We start from the raw sequence: 21,512 nt of genomic DNA, 5'->3' as shown, positions 1-21,512 counted from the left end.
ATGCAGACGGACAGAAAGTGAAGGAGGGTCTCAGTCAGGAAGCAGGTAAACTGAGTCTGGAAATGGAGCATCAGAGAAGCTGAGGACTACTGGGCAAAGAACATGCAGCACACTACTGAATCATCCCCATGGGACTGTTTTAAGGGGTGGGAAATAGAAACAACAGGGCCTGAAATTACATTGCACACCAAAGGGTGCAGCTGTGACACACTAAACGAAAGCTGCTCATAGGAGTGTTGATGTAACCTTCAGTACTGTCTGAGGTCGTGAATGGTTTACTGGGACGACATGTGCTCTTGGCATCTCTAGCTTCGGATGTTTTAGGTGGGGGGGTGGGGTTTGGAGATGGGGGGGTCAGTGGTTGCAGGCTCAAATGAGACTGCAGCTCATTTACCAAACTAAGGACTGGAGTTTTATTGGCAATGAGGCAAGTGGGTGGGGGGGGGGGGGCGTGTGGGGAAAGCCGTCAGCGATCAGATTAGTGGCGAAAGTGTATCAGGAGCTCCACAGGGGTACTTGGACCACTGTTGGGTTGAAGCATTAATGATTGTTCAGGGTGGAGAGTGAAGGAAGGAAAGTTGATGAAAGACAATGTGTGTGTATGCTGGAGAGAGAATAACGTTAAAGGGTGAATGACAGAAACTGTTAGAAACAGCAAACAGTAAGAAGATACCGAAGGGGAGAAATACAGAGGAACAAAAATATACAGAAGTTAAAAGTTGTAAAAGCTATAGGATAGTAATAATGGGGCACTTTTATTAGCCCAAAGTAAACTATGATCATAATGCTGTTAAGGACAGGGAAGTGAGAAACTTCTGAAACGAGTTCCGAATTATTTTTTCAGGGCAGTGCACCCAACGAAGAAGAATGCATTCTCGGATCTGGTTCTGGGGAATGAAGACGAGTCAACCACAACAGGTTGCAACAGGAAAGCATTTCATATCGTAAGATTTAGGTTCGTTGTAAGAAAAAGCGAAGAAACAATTAAATGTAGAAATAATTAACTGGAGGAAGAGCTTGGGATGAGAATTGCTGGGTAAAAGGGAAGGTTGACAGGTCATAAGAACGATAGACTGCTTTTAAAGAAGGAATGGTTCTGCTGCAGTGAGGCAAATTTCCATGAATGTCAAAGGTAGGTTAAGCAAAAGCAGAGCTCCCTGGTTGATGCAGGAGTCACAGCGGAAGACAAAGAAAAAAGATGCATTTCATGTGACAAATGTTAGGTTGCAAATAGCTCCAGAGCCAGACAGATTGCAAAAGAATCGGGAGGGAAATAAAGACACAAATAAGAGAAGCAGAGCAAGCATGTAAGAAAAAGATTAGTTGGCAACATATAGTAAATGGGAATCAGCCCATTGATGGGGAAATCGAAACCATCAAGGTCAAAAAGAGAAGCACATTTGGATGCTGAAGTCACTGCTGGGGTATTAACTTCATACTTATCATCAATCTTCACGGGCAAAGAGAGCGCTCAGTAAGCAGTAGCAAAAGAAGAGATAGCTGCGACTGTGAAAGTGTTAAAGATTGATATCGTGGTGGTACTAGAAAATTAGGCAGACTTAAAGAGGGTAAATCATGAGGATCAGAACCGATGCATCATAAGATTTTAGGGAAAGTTTGGGGAGAAAACTGTGGAATCACCGATCATAATCTTTTAAAATTCTTTGGATATGTGGGTGATGCCAGAGGACCATAGGAAGAATATTACTCCCTTTTTCAAGGATAGGCCAAGGAGCTACAGAGCATTCTGTTTAACTTTGGAGGTGGGAAAGCTTTTAAAAGTATTGATCTAGGGTGGGAGTAAAAAGCATTGCGAAGAAAATAGATTAATTAAGCCAAGCCAGCATGGACTTACTAAGGGCAAATCATGTTTAGTAAATATGAACAAGTTTTTTGATAAGGTAGCAGACTTGAAGAGTAATGCTGCCAAAGTTCAAAATTTCGAAGTAAATTAATTATCAAAGTACGTACATGTCACCAGACACTACCCTGAGATTCATTTCCTTGCAGACATTCACATTAGAACAAAGGAATATAATAAAATCAATGCAAAACTACACACAATCAAAGACTGTCAAGCAGCCAATGTGCCGGTACACAAAATCCAGAAGGTCTTTGATGAGGTGCAACGTAAGGAGCAGGTAACAGGGGTTTGTGCATATAGATATAAGGCGACTAATGGTACTCTCCAGGCATCATTGTTAGGAAGGCCATTGTTTTTTTGTTCTGATTTGTATCAATGATTTAGACTTAGGGGTACAAACCCATCATCTCTAAATTAGTGTATAACTCAAAACTTGGTAGTATTGTGAGCAATGAAGAAGATAGTAATAGCAACGTAAATAATGGGCAGGCAGATGGCAGAAGTTGTTTAATGTGGAGAAACGCGAACTAATGCATTTTATTCAGAAAAAGACGAAGTAATATAGAATAAGGGATGCAAACACGAGGAATTCTGCAGATGCTGGAAATTCACGCTCTGTCCGCCAGAGAAAGCAGGATCTCCCAGTGGCCACACATTTTAATTCCATGTCCCATTCCCATTCTGACATGTCTGTCCACGGCCTCCTCTACTGCAAAGATGAAGCCACACTCAGGTTGGAGGAACAACACCTTATATTCCGTCTGGGTAGCCTCCAATCTGATGGCATTAACATTGACTTCTCTAACTTCCGCTGATGTCCCACCTCCCCCTCGTACCCCATCCATTATATACACACATTCTTTTTCTCGCTCTCCTTTTTCTCCCTCTGTCCCTCTGACTATACCCCTTGCCCATCCTCTGGGCTTTCCCCCCCCCTTTTCCTTCTCCCTAGGCCTCCTGTCCCATGATCCTCTCATATCCCCTTTGCCAATCACCTGTCCAGCTCTTGGCTCCATCCCTCCCCCTCCTGTCTTCTCCTATCATTTTGGATCTCCCCCTCCCCCTCCCACTTTCAAATCCCTTACTCACTCTTCCTTCAGTTAGTCCTGACGAAGGGTCTCGGCCTGAAACGTCGACTGCGCCTCTTCCTATAGATGCTGCTTGGCCTGCTGCGTTCACCAGCAACTTTGATGTGTGTAGCAGTCAAATACGGTCTCCTCTACTGTAAGTCCTTCCAGGTGAGACGACCCTTCACCTGTGAGTCGGCTGGGGTGATATACTGCGTCCGGTGCTCCCGATGTGGCCTTCTACATATTGGCGAGACCCGACGCAGACTGGGAGATCATTTCACTGAACACCTATGCTCTGTCTGCCAGAGAAAGCAGGATCTCCCAGTGGCCACACATTTTAATTCCATGTTTGATTCCCATTCTGACATGTCTATCCACGGCCTCCTCTACTGCAAAGATGAAGCCACACTCAGGTTGGAGGAACAACACCTTATATTCCGTCTGGGTAGCCTCCAATCTGATGGCATTAACATTGACTTCTCTAACTTCCGCTGATGTCCCACCTCCCCCTCGTACCCCATCCATTATATACACACATTCTTTTTCTCGCTCTCCTTTTTCTCCCTCTGTCCCTCTGACTATACCCCTTGCCCATCCTCTGGGCTTCCCCCCCCCCTTTTCCTTCTCCCTAGGCCTCCTGTCCCATGATCCTCTCATATCCCCTTTGCCAATCACCTGTCCAGCTCTTGGCTCCATCCCTCCCCCTCCTGTCTTCTCCTATCATTTTGGATCTCCCCCTCCCCCTCCCACTTTCAAATCTCTTACTAGCTCTTCCTTCAGTTAGTCTTGACGAAGGGTCTCGGCCCGAAACATCGACTGTACCTTTTCCTAGAGATGCTGCCTGGCCTGCTGCGTTCACCATAGAATAAAGGAAATTGTTCTATAAGGCATGCAGGAGTAAAAGATTCAAGGAGAAGAGTATGTGTGTACAAATCACTGGCCGTCACAGGGTGGTTAAAAAACCAGTAAGTTGTACACAGTTCTGGATTTTATCAGTTGAGGCATAGAGAATGAAAGGAAAGCAATACTGAACCTTTATAAAACATGGGTGCAGCCTCAGCTGGAACAATGAATGTTCATTTCTGATCACCACTTGAGAAAGGATGTGATGCATTAGACAGGGCACAGAAAAGATTTGCAAAACAGGTTCTTGGAATAAGGTGGCACAGTTCAAAGGATAAATTTGAGAAGCTGGAGCTGTTTCTTTTAGAGAAGGGAAGGTTAAGGAGAGATTTGACAGAAGTATGTGAAATGGTGAGGGTTTGGTATAGAGTAGATAGAGGGAGCATGTTTCCTCTGGCTGGAGTTTTGAGGGTCTGAGGACAGAGATATAGCTTAAGAGTTAAGAGAAATAAGAGCAACAGGAAGATTTTTTTTATGCACAGTGTGCGACAGTAACCTTTCGTGACTTGTCTCTAGGTGAAGAGGAGGTGGTTTCAATTTTGGCCTTCAAGAGAAAAATGGATATACACATAGTGCAAAAAAAATGCAAGACTATGAAGAAAGGATTCATGAGTGGGACTATTGAGTTGCTCTGGAAGAGAGCTAGTGCAAACATGTTGGGCTGAATGGCCTTCGTTCCATGCAGTAACTATTCCTGAGGGGGTCGGGATTGCTGTTTTTTTATCCGCGGATGAGCAGTTTGGGGATTGTTATTGTCACTGTTTTTACTCTCTGGTGAGGGGGCCGAGGAGTGTTATTGTCACAGTTTTTTCTGTGGGGGAGAGTTGGGGGAGTTTTGGGGTGCGTGCTTTCCTTCTTTCCTTTTTTGTGCCTGGGGAGGAGGGGGAAGTTGATGTCTTTTATCAACTCCCATGGTCTTTCTGTATTTCTTGGCTATCTGGAGAAGACAAATATCAGAATTGTATTGTACATGCATCCTTTGACAATAAAAGGAACCTTTGAACCTTTAAATACTTTGTTCTGAACAGTCGTCTCTTTAAGCCTACATAGGGGTCAAAACGTATTTCATTTAATTCTCACATTAAACAATTCCCTCATTTACAATGCTCATGAAATGCCTGGTTACCTTTGCAATGATGGCTCTCAGGGTGTTGAAGCAGTTTTTTAGGTACCGGATGCTCTGGTTGCAGGACAAGCTGTGAAACAAGACCTTCAGGACCCCTGTGACCACAGACTGTAACTCGGGCATTGGGCTGCTCAGCTGGAAAGATGAAAATGTTGTTAAATACTTGGTGGAAATCAGTTCCGGAACGTCGTGGCTCTGCATTCTTCCTCTCTTACCCCAAGAATGAAAGCCGAAGTTCGAATCCTTCAAGCACATATACAGCTTGCTAAACAAGGTGCTCATGGTAACAGTGCTTGAATCTTATCTAGACCTTGAATTATCTAATAGGTCCAACACACAATATTAATTAATAAGTAAACACTTAAGTTAATATTCCCATTGTATTTCAGTAGGGGAATAGTGAACTGTTTGTGTAACTGTGACCGCGAAAGCATGTAACTAGAGAGGCCAACTAACTAATAAACATAGAACCGGTAACCGCAGGGCAAAACAATCAGATGAAAAGTAAACTATTAAGTAGATATCAGTAGATAAAATATTATGATGCTGATGGTTTGATTTTGGAACTATTCCTGACATAACAAGTCCGGTCCATGGACACTTTCTCTGATTTTGAGATCTAGTGGAACAGTAAAGGTAGAATTCAAGAGAAAAATACAATGCCATTTCTAACTGCTTGAGAACGATTTGCATGTATAATGGGGAGACACAGGGGTGCAGCTCACAGTCTGAGTACCTGATCTCAGGTACTGTCTATGTGAAGTTTTCTCACGCGCCCCCTGCCCACCCGTGAACACATGGGATTTCTCCTGCTTCCTCCCACGAGCCAAAGACGAGTGAGTTGGTAGATTAGTGGCCAATGTAAGTTTAAGCTCTTGTGTAGGTGACTGGGGAGGGTGGATGACAACCTGGGGAGAATAAAATAGGATTAATGCAGGGTTGGTGAGAGGGCACGGCTGCTAGTTGGCATGGATCAGTGAGCTGAAGGATCTGTGCTGTATCTCTCTGACTCCATGACTCCATGAACTTAGCAATTGTTGAACATGATGGTGGTGGGGGTGGGGATGTGGTTCAGTGTGGGTGGAGAGAAGACCACTGTACCTCATACCTGGATCAACAGCTCCAGGGTATCTAACACAATCAGGTTGGTCTCCATGGTAAGATTCCCATTGATCAAGGCTTCCTGCTCCAGTTCCAACTTCAACCTGAGATTACAGAGACAGGCAAAGAGTCACTAGCTTAGCATTAGAGTTGGGAGCAAGCTATGCCGACCTCTGATCTGGTTCGAAGGGGCCAAGGCGTGTAACAGTAATTGGTTGGGGTGTGTTGGGAAGGTTGAACAAAAATTAGGTCTGTGGAAACACCACTCTCTGTCAATAACTCGGAAAAACTTTACCATCAAGTGTGATGTGCTTTTAGGGCCTGGATGTGGCCTGTTCCACACTCTTCCACCTCAGTAATCACCAGTCCATCTGTAGGCCCAAGATGGAGTCAGTCCGATGGGCCACGATGCACAATTCCCCAGAGAACGGAGGCAAAAGTGTGGCCAATGTTGCCCTCATCCTGATGACCACCTTTGTGTGTGGCTGCATCAGGCTGTACATGATCCAAAGTAGGTGGGCATACATGTCGCTAATGCCTGAAGTTCTACTGGTCCCTGGTGTTCCCATCGCCACACAATGTCTGGGCCAGCTAGACATTGCTGCATTACCTATCCTTTGTGAAAGAATTCTTCCAAGCAAACGCCCTTGACCACACGTCCATCAAGCAGTGTGGGATAGAACCTCCATGGAAACTGTGGGGTGGTCCCCTGAGCAAATGTGGTGGGGAAGAGACAGTCACCCACTGCTTTGCAGACTGTGGATTTGATAAGATTGTGTGGAGAAGGATGCTAGGGTCCATGTCTCGGTTCATCCCCAGTACCAGTGTAACAGAGAACTCTCTAATCTTTGGGTTGTTCTCAGGGGCAACACTGAGACAGATCAGGTTCTGCTGGGTGAAGGTTTTTGGTCTGCCTGAAACTTGGTGTTTCAGCACAGTGAGATATTCGTAAAGGAACGCTGCCGGCTGGAGGAATACGTACTGAGGGATGCACTGAAGCTTGTCACAGCCAACACTAAGGCTCTATGCGGAACGGCCACAGTCTGGACCCCTTCTGCTACTGCATATGGAGAAGCTGAGTCAGATGAGCAAGCCCCTCAAACAATGAAAGGGTGTATCACCCCAGGAGCCACATAAGTAGTAATGGTGCTTGGTTTTAAAAAACAAGTTGAAATCAGAATCAGGTTTAGTATCTCCGGCACATGTCATGAAATTTGTTAACTTTATGGCAGCAGTACAATGAAATACATGATAAATAAATATAGAGAAAAATACTGAAATTAAGGTAGGTATATATATGTCTATTAAATAGTTACGTTAAATAAGTAGTGCATAAAAAGAGATATTAAAAAGTAGGGAAGTGGAGTTCATGGGTTCAATGTCCATTTAGAAATCAGGTGGCTAAGAAGAGGGGAAGAAGCTGTTCCTGAATCGCTGAGTCTGCGCCTTCAGGCTTCTGCATCTCCTTTCCGACTGTAACAGTAAGAAGGGGGCATGTGCTGGGTGGTGGGGATCCTTAATGACGGACGTCACCTTCCTAAGGCACCCCTCCTTGAAGATGTCTCGGATACTAGGGAGGCTAGTATCCATGATGGAGCTGACTAATTTTACAAGTTTCTGCTTACTGAATATTGCATTATTATTCAATTGCTGCATGTACTGACCATGAATGTAAACAGTCTGCACTCTTTCTTCTTCTATTATGAATAAAGCTTATTATTGAAGTATAAAAAATGGTAATTTATATATTAAACAATTTACATTATGCAAAGCAGAACATCTCTATTATGTGTTTACCTTCATGCAGACAGACAGCAGCTCCACAGAGACCTCTGAAACTTTCTCTCTTCAGTATCATTACAGTATATACATATCAAATGGTTGGTGAAATGGTACAATTGCAAAAGAGGTTCACATCTAAAATAAGCACATTCACATCGGTCCCAGACAGAATAAACTATCCTTTTACCCTCCTATAGATTTGACTGATTCTTCCTGGACAGATGAATTACTCCTAAACCACTTGTCTACTTTAGGGTGTGTGGAGTTCCATTTCCCAGCTTCACAGAGGTGGAAGGAGACAAAAAGGAGATTTCCCATGGCTTCACGATGATTTAGGTAACGCACAGAAAAGCGGCAACAAAAGTTGTATACAAGAGAGGCATACAAAAGTATGACAGGCACAGATAGGGTAAAGGTTGGGATAGGACTAGGTAGATTAATAGTTCAGCACAGACTAGATGGGCTGAAGGCCATCATAAAGCATTAAGGCCTGTTTCTGTGCAATAGTGGTCTATAACTATGATTTTATGAGAGAAAGAGGGGACATAAATGAATCACTCTAAAACTGTATTCTCCCTGGTGCTACTCTGGAACTTCCAAATGGGGGCACATTAAGAAATACAATTTGGGGCGGGGGGGGGGGGTGGTCAGGAGAAGTTGGAAGATTCAGAGTAATCTCCAGAATTAGAGTGGAAATGTTCACCAGTCCAGAGCAGCCATTGCATTCTTGTGGAATGCAGGGATAGAGTATGCTGTGTGGAGGGAATCGGACCTTTGTTTTCTGTAGTGACTTTGCGTGAGCTACGAGTAGCTTCAGAAATAGCCCACAATGACAGTCAGCAATAACCGGAATGAGCTGAAAGGGGAAGCAGGCAGCCACACAAAGGCTAATGTCATGCATGCAAACAGGCACGCAAACAAACACACACACATACACGCACGTGCACACATGCACACACATACACGCAAGGACGTACACAGATGAGTAAGGTCACATTGGGGGTGAATCTAGCATTGTCTGAAATATTGCATTGAATTGACAGCCTAACTTAAAGCATTAAGGCAAACTTCAGTAGAACATGACACAAAGTGGCTGCCAATTCACATGCATCTGTTTTGCACGCTCTGTTAGAAATAATTTAATCCCATATACTAATAGACACAAATGCACATGTTAGTAACCACACTAAGTCCTTCATACCCAAAAATACAAAGAATGCAGAGAAAGGGACTTCCTCACTTTTCTGTGCCAATAGGTTGGCGCCATTGTGTCAGGTCCTTTCTCCAGCGTAACTTTTCATGAAGGCCCATCCCAGAGAACCACCTGTCAATTCCTGAAACAAACAACATAATTTAGTCATGAAAAACAGCAGACTTTGCCAGAGTAAGACTTCCATATTTCTTGCAATTTCTGTTCCATCGGCCAAGTTTTAGGTACGGGGCAACCATCTCAACAGTGAAGATCAGGTTTGTTTTACATACCAGACCTCCTTTAAATTCTGCATTTTGTGAGAAGCTCGGCAAGAGAGCCAAATAGCCTTCTGGTGTCATTGATTCCACCATTCAACAACCTAAGGCAGCTTGCTGAGATCAACAACAGCATTTCACATTTATATATGGTAACCCTATTGCAATAAAACAGCCCAAGGTGCTTCACAGAAATGGCATCAAACAAAATTTGGTCCCCAAGTCACAGAAAATAACAACAGGCCAGTCTCAAAGAGAGAGAAAAAGAATTCAGAAGCATCTCAAATAAGGTGAGAAAGACCGAGAGGTTTGGGGGAGGGGGGTTGGAGTTCAGAGTTCAGAGTTCAGGGCCTCAACAACTGAGGCATGGGATCCAATGGTGAACAAAGAAATCTTCGAATACTCAGTAACATCAGCCATCTGAGTTATTGGTACCAGTCACTAATAGAATGGGTGAGGATGGGATACTGTAAACCCAACCTATTGTAAGTACAATCGTAATACACAAATACACATTTTAACTATCCACTGTGACAATCCTACATGGTACATTCACACTTACAGTAAGAGAAACAGAGAAGTGATAAGCACATTATATAAATACAAGGTAAAACCTAACATTTTCCAACAATGAGTTTGAGGGGCAGATGACGTCCTGCATTTTATTTGTGGGAGGGACGACCACCTGCAGGAAAATTGTTCCCTATGATGGGGAAGTCCATTACTGGGCTCATAGTCTCAAGATCCTCAAGTCAAGTCAAGTCACTTTTTATTGTCATTTCAACCATAACTGCTGGTACAGTACACAGTAAAAACGAGACAACGTTTTTCAGGACCATGGTGCTACATGAAACAATACAAAAACTACACTGAACTACGTAAAAAAAAACACAAAACTAAACTACCCAGGACTGCATAAAGTGCACAAAACAGTGCAGGCATTACAATAAATAATAAACAAAACAATAGGCACAGTAGAGGGCAGTAGGTTGGTGTCAGTCCAGGCTCTGGGTATTGAGGAGTCTGATAGCTTGGGGGAAGAAACTGTTACATAGTCTGGTCGTGAGAGCCCAAATACTTCGGTGCCTTTTGCCAGATGGCAAGAGGGAGAAGAGTTTGTATGAGGGGTGTGGGGGGTCCTTCATAATGCTGTTTGCTTTGCGGATGCAGCATGTGGTGTAAATGTCTGTAATGGCGGGAAGAGAGACCCCGATGATCTTCTCAGCTGACCTCACTATCCACTGCAGGGTCTTGCGATCTGAGATGGTGCAATTTCCGAACCAGGCAGTGATGCAGCTGCTCAGGATGCTCTCAATACAACCTCTGTAGGACGTGGTGAGGATGGGGGTGGGAGATGGACTTTTCTCAACCTTCACAGAAAGTAGAGACGCTGCTGGGCTTTCTTTGCTATGGAGCTGGTGTTGAGGGACCAGGTGAGATTCTCCGCCAGGTGAACACCAAGAAATTTGGTGCTGCTGTCACAACCACAGACTGCTGTAGAGTCTGGGCACCCTCGTTGAAGGTGGTAGGCAATCACTCCGTGAGTATGCATGGTGCAGTGAATTAGTGTTTCATTGTGGTTGTCCCTTCCTTTCGTTTCAGTCTTGTCGAGTCTTGAGTGAAGCACAACAGTAATACCCTCTGCTTACCTTGGTCCTTGTTCCGGGAGAGAAGACTACAGTTTAGATTGACGCTGTAAAGGAGCGGCATGTACTTAGTATTAAGTTATTGCTTCCGAGCCACATTGTTGGCATTAGCTTTTAGTTTTAGAGTTTTAGTTAACAGCCTGATTGGCTTCGTGTTTATTATTTTTCTTTTGTTCTGCACAGCTCTTAGTAAAATTTAGTGAACTGTTCAATCCGCTTCAGTGTTTCCCCCTCTGCACTTGGACCATAACTGGACTAGGAGAGGCCTGAACACGTAATCGTTGGAAGTCAATCTCCCATGTGATGATTAGCACATCGCTTTATAGCATAGGCAACCCAGATTCATTTCCCACTTCTGTCTTTAAAGAGTTTGTATGTTCTCTCCGTGAACGTGTGGGTTTCCTCCAGGTGCTCCAGTTTCCTCCCACATTCCAAAGACGTATCATTTGGTAGATTAATTGATCATTGTAATTTATCCCATGATTACGCTAAGATTAAAAATTGGGTAGTAAAGAAAGCTTTTGGCACATTGGCCCTCATAAATCAAAGTATTGAGTATAGGAGATGGGACATTATGTTGAAGTTGTATAAGACATTGGTGAGGCCTAATGTGGAATATTGTGTGCAGTTTTGGTCATCTACCCATGGGAAAGATGTAAATAAGGTTGAAGGAGTACAGAGAAAATTTACAAGGATGTTGCCGGGGCTGGAGGACCTGAGTTATATGGAAAGATTGAATAGGTTAGGGATTGAACGGTCAGTGCTCACTTAGAATCACTGTCATTACAGACCGCAAACCAAGCCAGAAACCTTGGTGTTGAGATGGACTCCGACTTAAATTTTAACTGCCACATTAAGACAATTACAAAGTTAGCCTACTACTATCTTAAAAATATAGTGAGACTTAAAGGGCTTATGTCTCAGCAAGATCTAGAAAAACTGGAACATGCATTTATTTTTAGTAGGCTTGACTACTGTAATGGTGTTTTCACAGGTTTCTGTAAAAATTCCCTCAGACAGCTGCAGCTCATTCAGAACGCTGCTGCTGGAGTCCCCACCAAGACCAAGAAAGTAGAACGTATCACTCCAGTTCTCAGATCACTACACTGGCTTCTTGCCCATCAGAGGATAGAGTTTAAAATATTACCACTGGTTTATAGACCACTGAATTGTTTAGGATCAAAATACATCTCTGATCTCTTGCTGCATAATGAACCTTCCCGAGCTGTCAGGTCGTCTGGGATGGGTTTGCTCACCGTCCCCAGGGTCAAATCTAAACTTGTTGAAGCAGCTTTTAGTTACTATGCTCCACATATCTGGAATGTCCTTCCAGAGGACCTGAAGACTACGCCAACTTTAAGTTCTTTTAAATCGAGGCTTAAAACTTTTCTTTTTGCTGTAGCTTTTAATTTGAATCTCCTGCACTGTAACTTTTATTTCCTTATTTTTATGTGTGACTTTATCTCCTTATAGTTCCTGAAATTTGATGTTTGATTTTTATATCTTGTTTTATGTAAAGCACTTTGAACTGCCTTTTGTTTGAAAAGTGCTATTCGAATAAACCTGCCTTTATTCCCTGGAATGTAAAAGTTTGAGATGAGATTTAATCGAGGTATAAAAATTATGAGGGGTGTAGATAGGGTAAATGCAAGCAGGCTTTTTCCACCAAGGTTGGGTGGGACTACAACTAGAGGTCATCGGTCAAGGGTGAAAGGTGAAAAGTTTAAAGGGTACATGAGGGGAAACTTGTTCACTCAGACAGTCGTCAGAGTGTTGAACAAGCTGCCAGCACAAGTTGTACATACAAGCTTGATTTTAACGTTTAAGAGAAGTTTGGATAGGTACATGGATGGTAGGGGTATGGAGGACTATGTTCCTGCTGCAAGTCAATGGGAATAGGCAGTTTAAATGGCTCAGCACAGACTAGATGGGCCAAAGAGCCTGCTTCTGTGCTGTAATTTCTATACCTCTATACTGGACGGTGTGGCTGGAAAGACTGAAGGGCCATTAAATAAAGCTGCACAAAGGTGTAGAGTGAGAACAAGACAACTTTTCCAGGAATTAAGGTGGGCGAAGAGACACTAGAAACTGAACCTGAAAGAAGAGTAACTGGTACTGACACCCACTGTAGGAGACGGTAACTCTCTCACCTGTATATTCCCGGCGGTTCATCATTTCCCTTCGGGCTCCTGTGGTTCCAAAAATGTTCTCCTCCAGCCGCAACTTCATGTCTCTTGACCTCCTATAGATAAGGCTGCTGATTTGTTCTGTGGACGGCTGGCCCTGTGAACAGATGGAATGTCAGCTCATTCTCTCCCCGCTCCAGCAATGAAACCAATTTGCTCAGAGGGCGCTACCTGGAGGCCATTCAGCCCACAGTGTTTGCTCCTCCTAGACTGTAGTCATTTTCTGTACCGAATGAAATGAACCGTGTGTTTGGTATGCAAGACGGGTTTTTCACCATATACATCAGTATATGTGACAATAATTGTGGGGTGGCATGGTAACGTAGTGGTTAGCTCTACAGTACAGGCGACCAGGGTTCAATTCCCACTGATGTCTGTAAGGAGTTTGTACATTCTGCCTGTGACTGCGTGGGTTTCCTCCTGGTGCTCTGGTTTCCTCCCACAGTCCAAAGACCCACCAGTTGGTAGATTCATTTTTGAACGTAAAGCGTCCCATGATTAGGCTAGGATTAAATCGGGGATAGCTGAGTGGCATAGCTCGAAGGGCCAGAAGGGCCCATTCTCAATAAATAAATAAAATAAAGAATAAACTGATTCAATTCATCAATTTATCACAGTCTATGCTGACAACAGCAGAGAGAGTATGGAACGAGGACAGTGGCTTTCTTAGCGGCAGTGCGCAGTTTTTAAAATGTTTTTTTCATTATTATTAATAAAGGATGTGCAGCTCCAACAAAGTATCAGGCCATTCCCCACTTCTGCAGAATGCTAGGTCTTCAGTACCTCTCTGCCTGGGTGCTGGAGGAGAGGGGACATTAAAGCAAGCTTTGCGTAGACGAGGGAGATGAGGGAGTTTATTAATAGGTAGCGGATATAGGACCATAATACACAGGAGCAGAATTAGGCTATTCAGCCCATCCAGTCTGCTCTGATATTTGATCACTGCTTATTTATTTTCCCTCTCAACCTCAATCTCCTGCCTCTCCCCATAACAATAATGCCTTACTAATCACGAATCTATCAATCTCCACATTAAATACACCCAGCGACTTGGCCTCCACAACTGTCTGCGATAATGAATTCAACAGATTCACCACCCTCTGGCTAAAGAGAATTCTCCATGTCTCTGTTATCCTTCCATTCTGAGGCTGTGTCCCCTGGTCCTAGACTCTCTCACTGTTGGAAGGCATCCCCTCCACGTCCACTCTGTCTTGTTCCTTACAACTTCGGATGTGTCTGTGGTTAGACTTTAAGCTCAGCACATACTGCCAGGGTGCTTCTGACTGAGGACAATAACTGCTCCACAATACTATACTGTTTCAACTCTGCCATTCCTCTCTGTGCCAGGTTGAGAGGGACCCCGATCTCAGCAGGCCCTCTTACGGGCCTGTTTTCTACTCTCTCCCTCTCTGTGCTCATTTGCAGTTTATACTCACATCATTTGACTTTGTTTTATTTCTCAGAAGGTTAGTGCCTGATGCACATAGAAACAGAAGCCAGTAGCAGAAGGCCATTTGGCCCCTCAGTCCTGTCCCACCATTCAATGTGATCATGGCTTCAACATTGCACCTTCTCATCCTTTCCCCTTCTCCTCCATGTGTCCAAAATAAACCAATCAGATCCTTAAATCAGTTCAGTGAGGTGGGCCTCTAGAGAATTCCACAGGACACCACCAAATGAAGACATTTTTCCTCAATTCCATCCTAAATCTCTTGCCCTGTAACCTGAGGTTGTGAGCATGAGACACCTCAGGCAGAGTAAAACATTCTCTCCAGTCTATGAGGCCCCCTAGTTAGATCCCTTCTTCTTCTAAGATCTAATGAATACAAACCTAGTTGACCTAATAATCTCCCTTCATAAGACAGGCTCTTCCTGGGAAGCAGTCTGGGCTTGTGCATTAAATAAATCTGGCACTCTTGCAGTCCTAGAAGCAAGCCACTTCCAAGTTGTTTCAATAAGGATTATTCCCTTAAACAAATTTATTAGGATAACTAAACTACTAAATGGTGTTACATGAGTATCTATCACCCTCTGACCTCGTACTCAAAGGTGGACACACAGAGGTCAAGGAGTTCCAGAAGGCTGAACAACCGCTGGGCTGGAAGTCCCAGGATCCATTCTTTAAGGGCCATTTCATCTGCATTCTTCAGAACCCACAGAAAGCAGAATAGGAGGGTCTGGGTCACTTCTGATGCGATGGAACTTGAACCTAGGGGCTGTAAGAAAGAAGACATATTATACGCGGCTTGAACATGCTTAGCAATGTATCGTAGTCAGAATCAGAATGAGAATTAGGTTTATTATCACTGGCATGTGTCGTGAAATTTTTTAACTTAGCAGCACAGTTCAATGCAATAGATATTATAGAAAAAGAAAAAATAGAAACATAAATAATTACAGTATACATATATTGAATAGACTAAAAATCGTGCAAAAAATAAATAATATATATTTTAAAAAGTGAGGTAGTGTTCACGGGTTCAATGTCCATTTAGGAAATGGGATGGCGGAGGGGAAGAAGCTGTTCCTGAATCACTGAGTGTGTGCCTTCCAGCTTCTGTACCCCCTACCTGATGGTAACAGTGAGAAAAGGGCATGCCCTGGGTGCTGGGGGTCCTTAATAATACTTTATAGGCTAGTACCGAAGGCAGTTGACTAAATTTACCACCCTCTGCAGCTTCCTTCTGCCCTGTGCAGTAGCCCCCATCCCCGCACCCCCAGACCAGACATTGATCTGGTATATGCAATCAGTGTTAACTTTTACAAGGGAATCCTCTAAAAGGAAAAACTTGCAAGAAAGAACACCGGAAAGGGATTAATTGGAAGGCTCCACCTCCACCCCGGTGACTATCATACAATGAAATAGCTCTATTTAACTATTATCTGGAGAGATTCAGGAAAGGTTAATGAGCAACACACACAAAATGCTAGAGGAACTCAGCAGGCTAGATAGCATTGATGGAAAAAAGTACAGTTTGGGCTGAAACCCTTCGGCAGGACCAGTTCCTCCAAAATTTTGTGTGTGTTGCTCGGATTTCCAGCTCTTGTTTGTAGGTTAATGATGGAGCTGGTTTGAGCTGCTGGAGTGAGGACAAGGAACCACCCGTTACACACTGACTGAAAACACCCTGGATGCAAAGAATTAACTAGCTTACCCCTGAAATGGGTCTGTTCGTCGAGGGTGGCGCAGCTGGTGATGTTGTAATGATGCTGGTGGCATTCCTGGAATTTGGATACGACTTAAGCAATTTATTCCTTGAGTAGTCAGAATCTAAAAAAAAACACACAATGGAATATAAAGTTAAGGAAGCATCAGCAGGCCTGGGAAAATGGAGTCTGACATCTTTTGTGCTCCTGAAAAGGATCAATGTTGCTTTGTCTTAGAGCTAGTGAAGTCAGATCTAAACAGGCCTCTCCAACCCCCTGCCCCCACTCTCTCATTCTGGCTTCATCCCCCTTCCTTTCCAGTCTTGATGAAGTGTCGTGGCCCAAAACATCAACTGTTTATTCCTCTTTATAGATACTGCCTAACCAGCTGAGTTCCTCAGGCATTTTGTGTGTTGCCCTGCTCGTCCGCCATTTGTAGTATGTCTCGTGTTTATGATCTAAGCAGTAACTGTTTTCAGTGGCAGCAGTAATTTTGTAAGAGATTCTGAGCCAGCAGACCACAGAACCCGTGAGTTCACAAATGAACAAGGATGGTGTTGCTTGTGAAAGGAAAATTCATGAGGCTCCGTGTTTCCATTGCCACTTTTCCTATCATGTAATCCCCAGATGTATGAGTCCTTTCATTTCTCCAGCTGGCCTTGGGTTTTTGCCTGGACCAGGCCCTCATGCTGTGGTGTCACCTGTTACAGCAACTCAGGGAAGAGGTACCAGAGGCAGTGTGGGAAAGAACAGAGGCATGGAGGGTATGCTGGGTCAGGAGCTGGCTCCCGCAGGCAGTCTCTCCCCATTGGTGCTGTTCTCCAGTGTTTGCTCCCTGGTAGACAAGTCTGCAGCTGACCTAGCGTGAGATGAGGAACTGCTGCATGCTTGTTCTTGCAGAAACGTGGCTCCAGGACGACATCCCATGCTCCATCAATCTTCAATCCTTGCCACTCAAGGATTTGTGCTAATATTATTTTGTGACTGTTATTGCCATTGTAACTATACGTGCTTTGTGTGACTGTTGTAGTGTATTTTGCACCTTGACCCAGTTTAGCTCTATACATGTAAATCGTTGAATGGCAATTAAACTTGAACACAGTGTTTCACTCTTGCTGTGTTCTATGATTCATGCACTTATTTATAACACTGCTCATTACAGCAACCATTGTGTCACTCATTCAGTTCTCAGCCTAATTTCTCTTCCTGGGTAACGTGAGAAGAGCAGTTTCCATGATCATCCTTCCTGGAATTATACAAAGTCATTTGAGGAAGTGTCAACAGAACAACAAGCTAACAGTAACCAGGGAGAACCACTGAATCAGCAGGTCTCAGCCCAGGGAACACATGCAAACAGGGTGGAAATTACACTAAATTTATTAAGATATGATAGCATTGAGTACAGGTTCTTCAGCAGAAACTTTCTATACCAGGAACTCCTGCATCTGAACTAGCCTCATGCAAACTATGAACAATACCAATGCCCCAAGTGCTCCTTGGTGAACTTTGGATCCGTGTTCCCTCCTATCTTGCCTAAAGGGTCTCAAACAGCAAACGTTCTCATGTCCTACAGCAGTGATGAACCTTCGAGACATTTAATTGGATATAAAGACACTTGGTGCAATCTGTGGTGGTGAAAGGTACTATCCAAATGTACCCTTTAAATACATCAAAGCTATTGGTTTGGACTGTTCTATTCATTACATGGTTTGGTTGGTTGGGTTGTTGGATTAGGATTACTGGTGTGCTACTTATTCTGAGAGTGGATCTCTTCACTAAAACACTCTTCCATCAATGTCACACAGATTTCAGCTCACGTTCACTCGAGGTCCTGGTTCTCAATATCAACCAGGACCACTGGTCAAAGGCACTGGAATCACTTTGAATTCTGAGAGGTGCCGAAAGCCATTTGTTACAATATCTACCTAGGGCTCCTAACCCCCAGAGACCCTGGTGACTGCAGCCTGACAGTGGCACTCGTAACCATGTCTTGAAAGCTGCCAAAAATGGCAGTGGTCCTGGCCTCTCATCATGGTTTCACTTTCAACATCCCAGTTTTGTTTACCAACTCCACTTAACCAGCTTTGCAAGGAATTGCAGGGAGTTGAGAAAGCAGTCCAGTCTATCACACAAACCAGCCTCCCCTTCACTGACTCCATCGACACATGCCGCTGTGTTGGGAAAGCAGCCAACTTAATCAAGGACCTCTTGTACCCCCGTCATGCTCTTGTCTTCCCCTTCCATCGCGCAGAAGATAGAGAAACTTGGAGAGCATGTCCCTCCAGGCTCAAGGGTAGCTTCTATTGCACTGTTATAAGACTCTTGAATGGACCTTTCACATGCTAACGACCTCTCAGACCTCTGCCCCTGAGGAACAGGCACCTTGTATGGTCACAGTGGAAGTGAGGAGGATCTTAGCCAGGATAAACCCACACAGAGCTGCGAGATGGACAACATACCTGGTCGGGTACTGAGCGATCATGAAGCCCGGCTAACAGAGATCTTAAGGAACATCTTTGATATCTCTTTGCAAGTCTACTCACCCTGCAGGCTTCAAGGTAGCAACCATCATTCTGGTGCCGAAGAGAGCGACAGAAACTAGCCTAAACGATGACCACCCAGTGGCACTGACCTCACCAATCATGAAGTGTTTTGAATGGCTGGTAATGGATTATATACAGATCCACCTTCCAGCTACATTGGACCCTTGCCAGTTTGCTGACTGCCCACACTGGTCCACTGTTGATGCCATAGCCTCAGCCTTCTATTCCGTCCTGTCCCACTTCAAAAACGATGCCTCATACACAGGATGCTGTTCATCAATTTCAGCTCGGAGTTTAACATGATCATCCCTCAGAGGTTGGTGGATAAACTGTCCTCACTGGGGCTCAACACTCCTCTCTGGAACTGGATAGTAGTCATAGTCATAGTCATACTTTATTGATCCCAGGGGAAATTGGTTTTCATTACAGTTGCACCATAAATAATAAATAGTAATAAAACCATAAATAGTTAAATAGTAATATGTAAATTATGCCAGGAAATAAGGATCTTGGACTCCTTGATGAAGATCGAGTTGGCTGCAACATCATGCTCCCTGCCCCTAGGGCTGTGTGCTCAGCCTGGTGCTGATCATGCTGCAGACTCACGACTGCACTGCCAGCTCAAACCACACCATCACGTTCACTGATGATACCACAGTGGCTGGCCTCCTCAGCAACAGTGATGAGTTGGCATACAGAGAGGAGGTATTGAGGCTTGTCAAATGGTGTGAGAACAACAACCCGGGTCTCAACATGGACAAGACAAAAGAGATGATTGGGGACTTCAGGATGACCACTCTCCTTTGCACACCAATGGCTCTGCCATGGAGAGAGTGAAGGTCACAAAGTTCCTTGTTGTGCACATAATGGACGAGCTAACCTGGACCCACAACATTTCCTCATGAGTCACTTTCGGAGGAGATTGAGCTGTTCAGGGCTAGCCACCCCCGTTGTAATAACTTCCTACAGGAGCAACATCGAATGCGTCCTCTCCGCCTGCATCATCGCGTGGTATAGAAGCTGCAAGGCATTGGAACACAAAACTGTACAGAAGATAGTAACAATTGCTGACAGGATCACCTGGGTCTCCCTCTCCCCTATTTGTGACATTTACTGGGAGCGTCATATAGAAAGGGCCCAAGGTAATGTTGAGGATTGCCTACCACTTAGCCCACAATCTCTTTGACCCACTACCATCAGGAAAGAGGCACAAGAGCATCAGGACCAGGATAGCCAGACTGGGAACAGCTTCTTCCCTCGGGCTGTGAGAGCAACAAAATACCCTGCCACCAGTAAGGTCTCGACACTAGAACAATGAGCTGTTCACTGTGTTGCACACAACATGTACTTTGAAATGTATTTTATTAACCCATTTGTAGTAACGTTTTGTTTTAGCTGCTGTGTGTGGGTACACCGTGGGCTGGTGGAACGTTGCTTCATTTGGTTGTATATGTGTAGAAAGATGACAATAATCTTGAACTTGAACGAAAAGTGAACACTTTATCTCCCAGTCTACCTCGCCCTGGCCCATAGACTTTATTTTCCTGCACTACACTCTCCCTATAACTGTAACAGTGACACTATATTCTGGTGAATACAGCAGGCCAGGCAGCATCTCTAGGAAGAAATACAGTCGAGGTTTTAGGCCGAGACCCTTCGTCAGGACTAACTGAAAGAAGAGCTGGTAAGAGATTTGAAGGTGGGAGGGGGAGGGGGAGATCCGAAATGATAGGAGAAGACAGGAGGGGGAGGGATGGAGCCAAGAGCTGGACAGGTGATAGGCAAAAGGGATATGAGAGGATCATGGGACAGGAGGCCCGGGGAGAAAGAAAGGGGGCGGGGGGAAGCCCAGAGGATGGGCAAGGGGTATAGTGAGAGGGACAGAGGGAGAAAAAGGAGAGAGAGAAAAAGAATGTGTGTATATAAATAAATAAATAATGGATGGGGTACGATGGGGAGGTGGGGCATTAGTGGAAGTTAGAGAAGTCAATGTTCATGCCATCAGATTGGAGGCTACCCAGACGGAATATAAGGTGTTGTTCTCCAACCTGAGTGTGGCCTCATCTTTACAGTAGAGGAGGCCGTGGATAGAGATATCAGAATGGGAATGGGTTGTGGAATTAAAATGTGTGGCCACTGGGAGATCCTGCTTTCTCTGGCGGACAATCAGCGGACGATCAGTAGGTGTTCAGCGAAACGATCTCCCAGTCTGCATCGGGTCTCGCCAATATACAGAAGGTCGCATCGGGAGCACTGGACGCAGTATATCACCCCAGCCGACTCACAGGTGAAGTGTTGCCAGACCTGAAAGGACTGTCTGGGGCCCTGAATGGTGGTGAGGGAGGAAGTGTAAGGGCATGTGTAGCACTTGTTCTGCTTACAAGGATAAGTGCCGGGAGGGAGATCGGTGGGAGGGATGGGGGGATGAATGGACAAGGGATTCGCGTAGGGAGCGAGCCCTGTGGAAAGCAGGGGAGGGAAAGATGTGCTTAGTGATGAGATCTCGTTGGAGGTGGCGGAAGTTACGGAGAATTATATGTTGGACCCGGAGGCTGGTGGGGTGGTAGGTGAGGACAAAGGGAACCCTATTCCTAGTGGGGTGGCGGGAGGATGGAGGAGAGCAGATGTGCATGAAACAGGGGAGATGCGTTTGAGAGCAGAGTTGATGATGGAGGAA

General features: G+C 44.6%; 1 protein-coding gene across 1 annotated transcript in view; it reads right to left on the bottom strand.

Annotated features, from left to right (window-relative positions):
* LOC134337483 (dedicator of cytokinesis protein 8-like) overlaps nucleotides 1-21,512 on the bottom strand; it is a 244,031-nt gene that overhangs the window by 34,820 nt on the left and 187,699 nt on the right. Inside the window, exons 29-34 of the mRNA XM_063032540.1 lie at nucleotides 16,301-16,416; nucleotides 15,182-15,361; nucleotides 13,110-13,242; nucleotides 9,087-9,180; nucleotides 6,072-6,168; nucleotides 4,964-5,098 (exon numbers count right to left, since the gene is read on the bottom strand). Coding sequence (XP_062888610.1) covers nucleotides 4,964-5,098; nucleotides 6,072-6,168; nucleotides 9,087-9,180; nucleotides 13,110-13,242; nucleotides 15,182-15,361; nucleotides 16,301-16,416 — 755 coding nt within the window. The remainder of the gene's footprint in view (nucleotides 1-4,963; nucleotides 5,099-6,071; nucleotides 6,169-9,086; nucleotides 9,181-13,109; nucleotides 13,243-15,181; nucleotides 15,362-16,300; nucleotides 16,417-21,512) is intronic.

The sequence above is a fragment of the Mobula hypostoma genome, chromosome 24, assembly GCF_963921235.1.
Source record: "Mobula hypostoma chromosome 24, sMobHyp1.1, whole genome shotgun sequence".
Taxonomy (NCBI): Eukaryota; Metazoa; Chordata; class Chondrichthyes; order Myliobatiformes; family Myliobatidae; genus Mobula; species Mobula hypostoma.
Note: the sequence above shows the minus strand (reverse complement) of the source record. Positions and strands in the feature narration are given on the sequence as shown.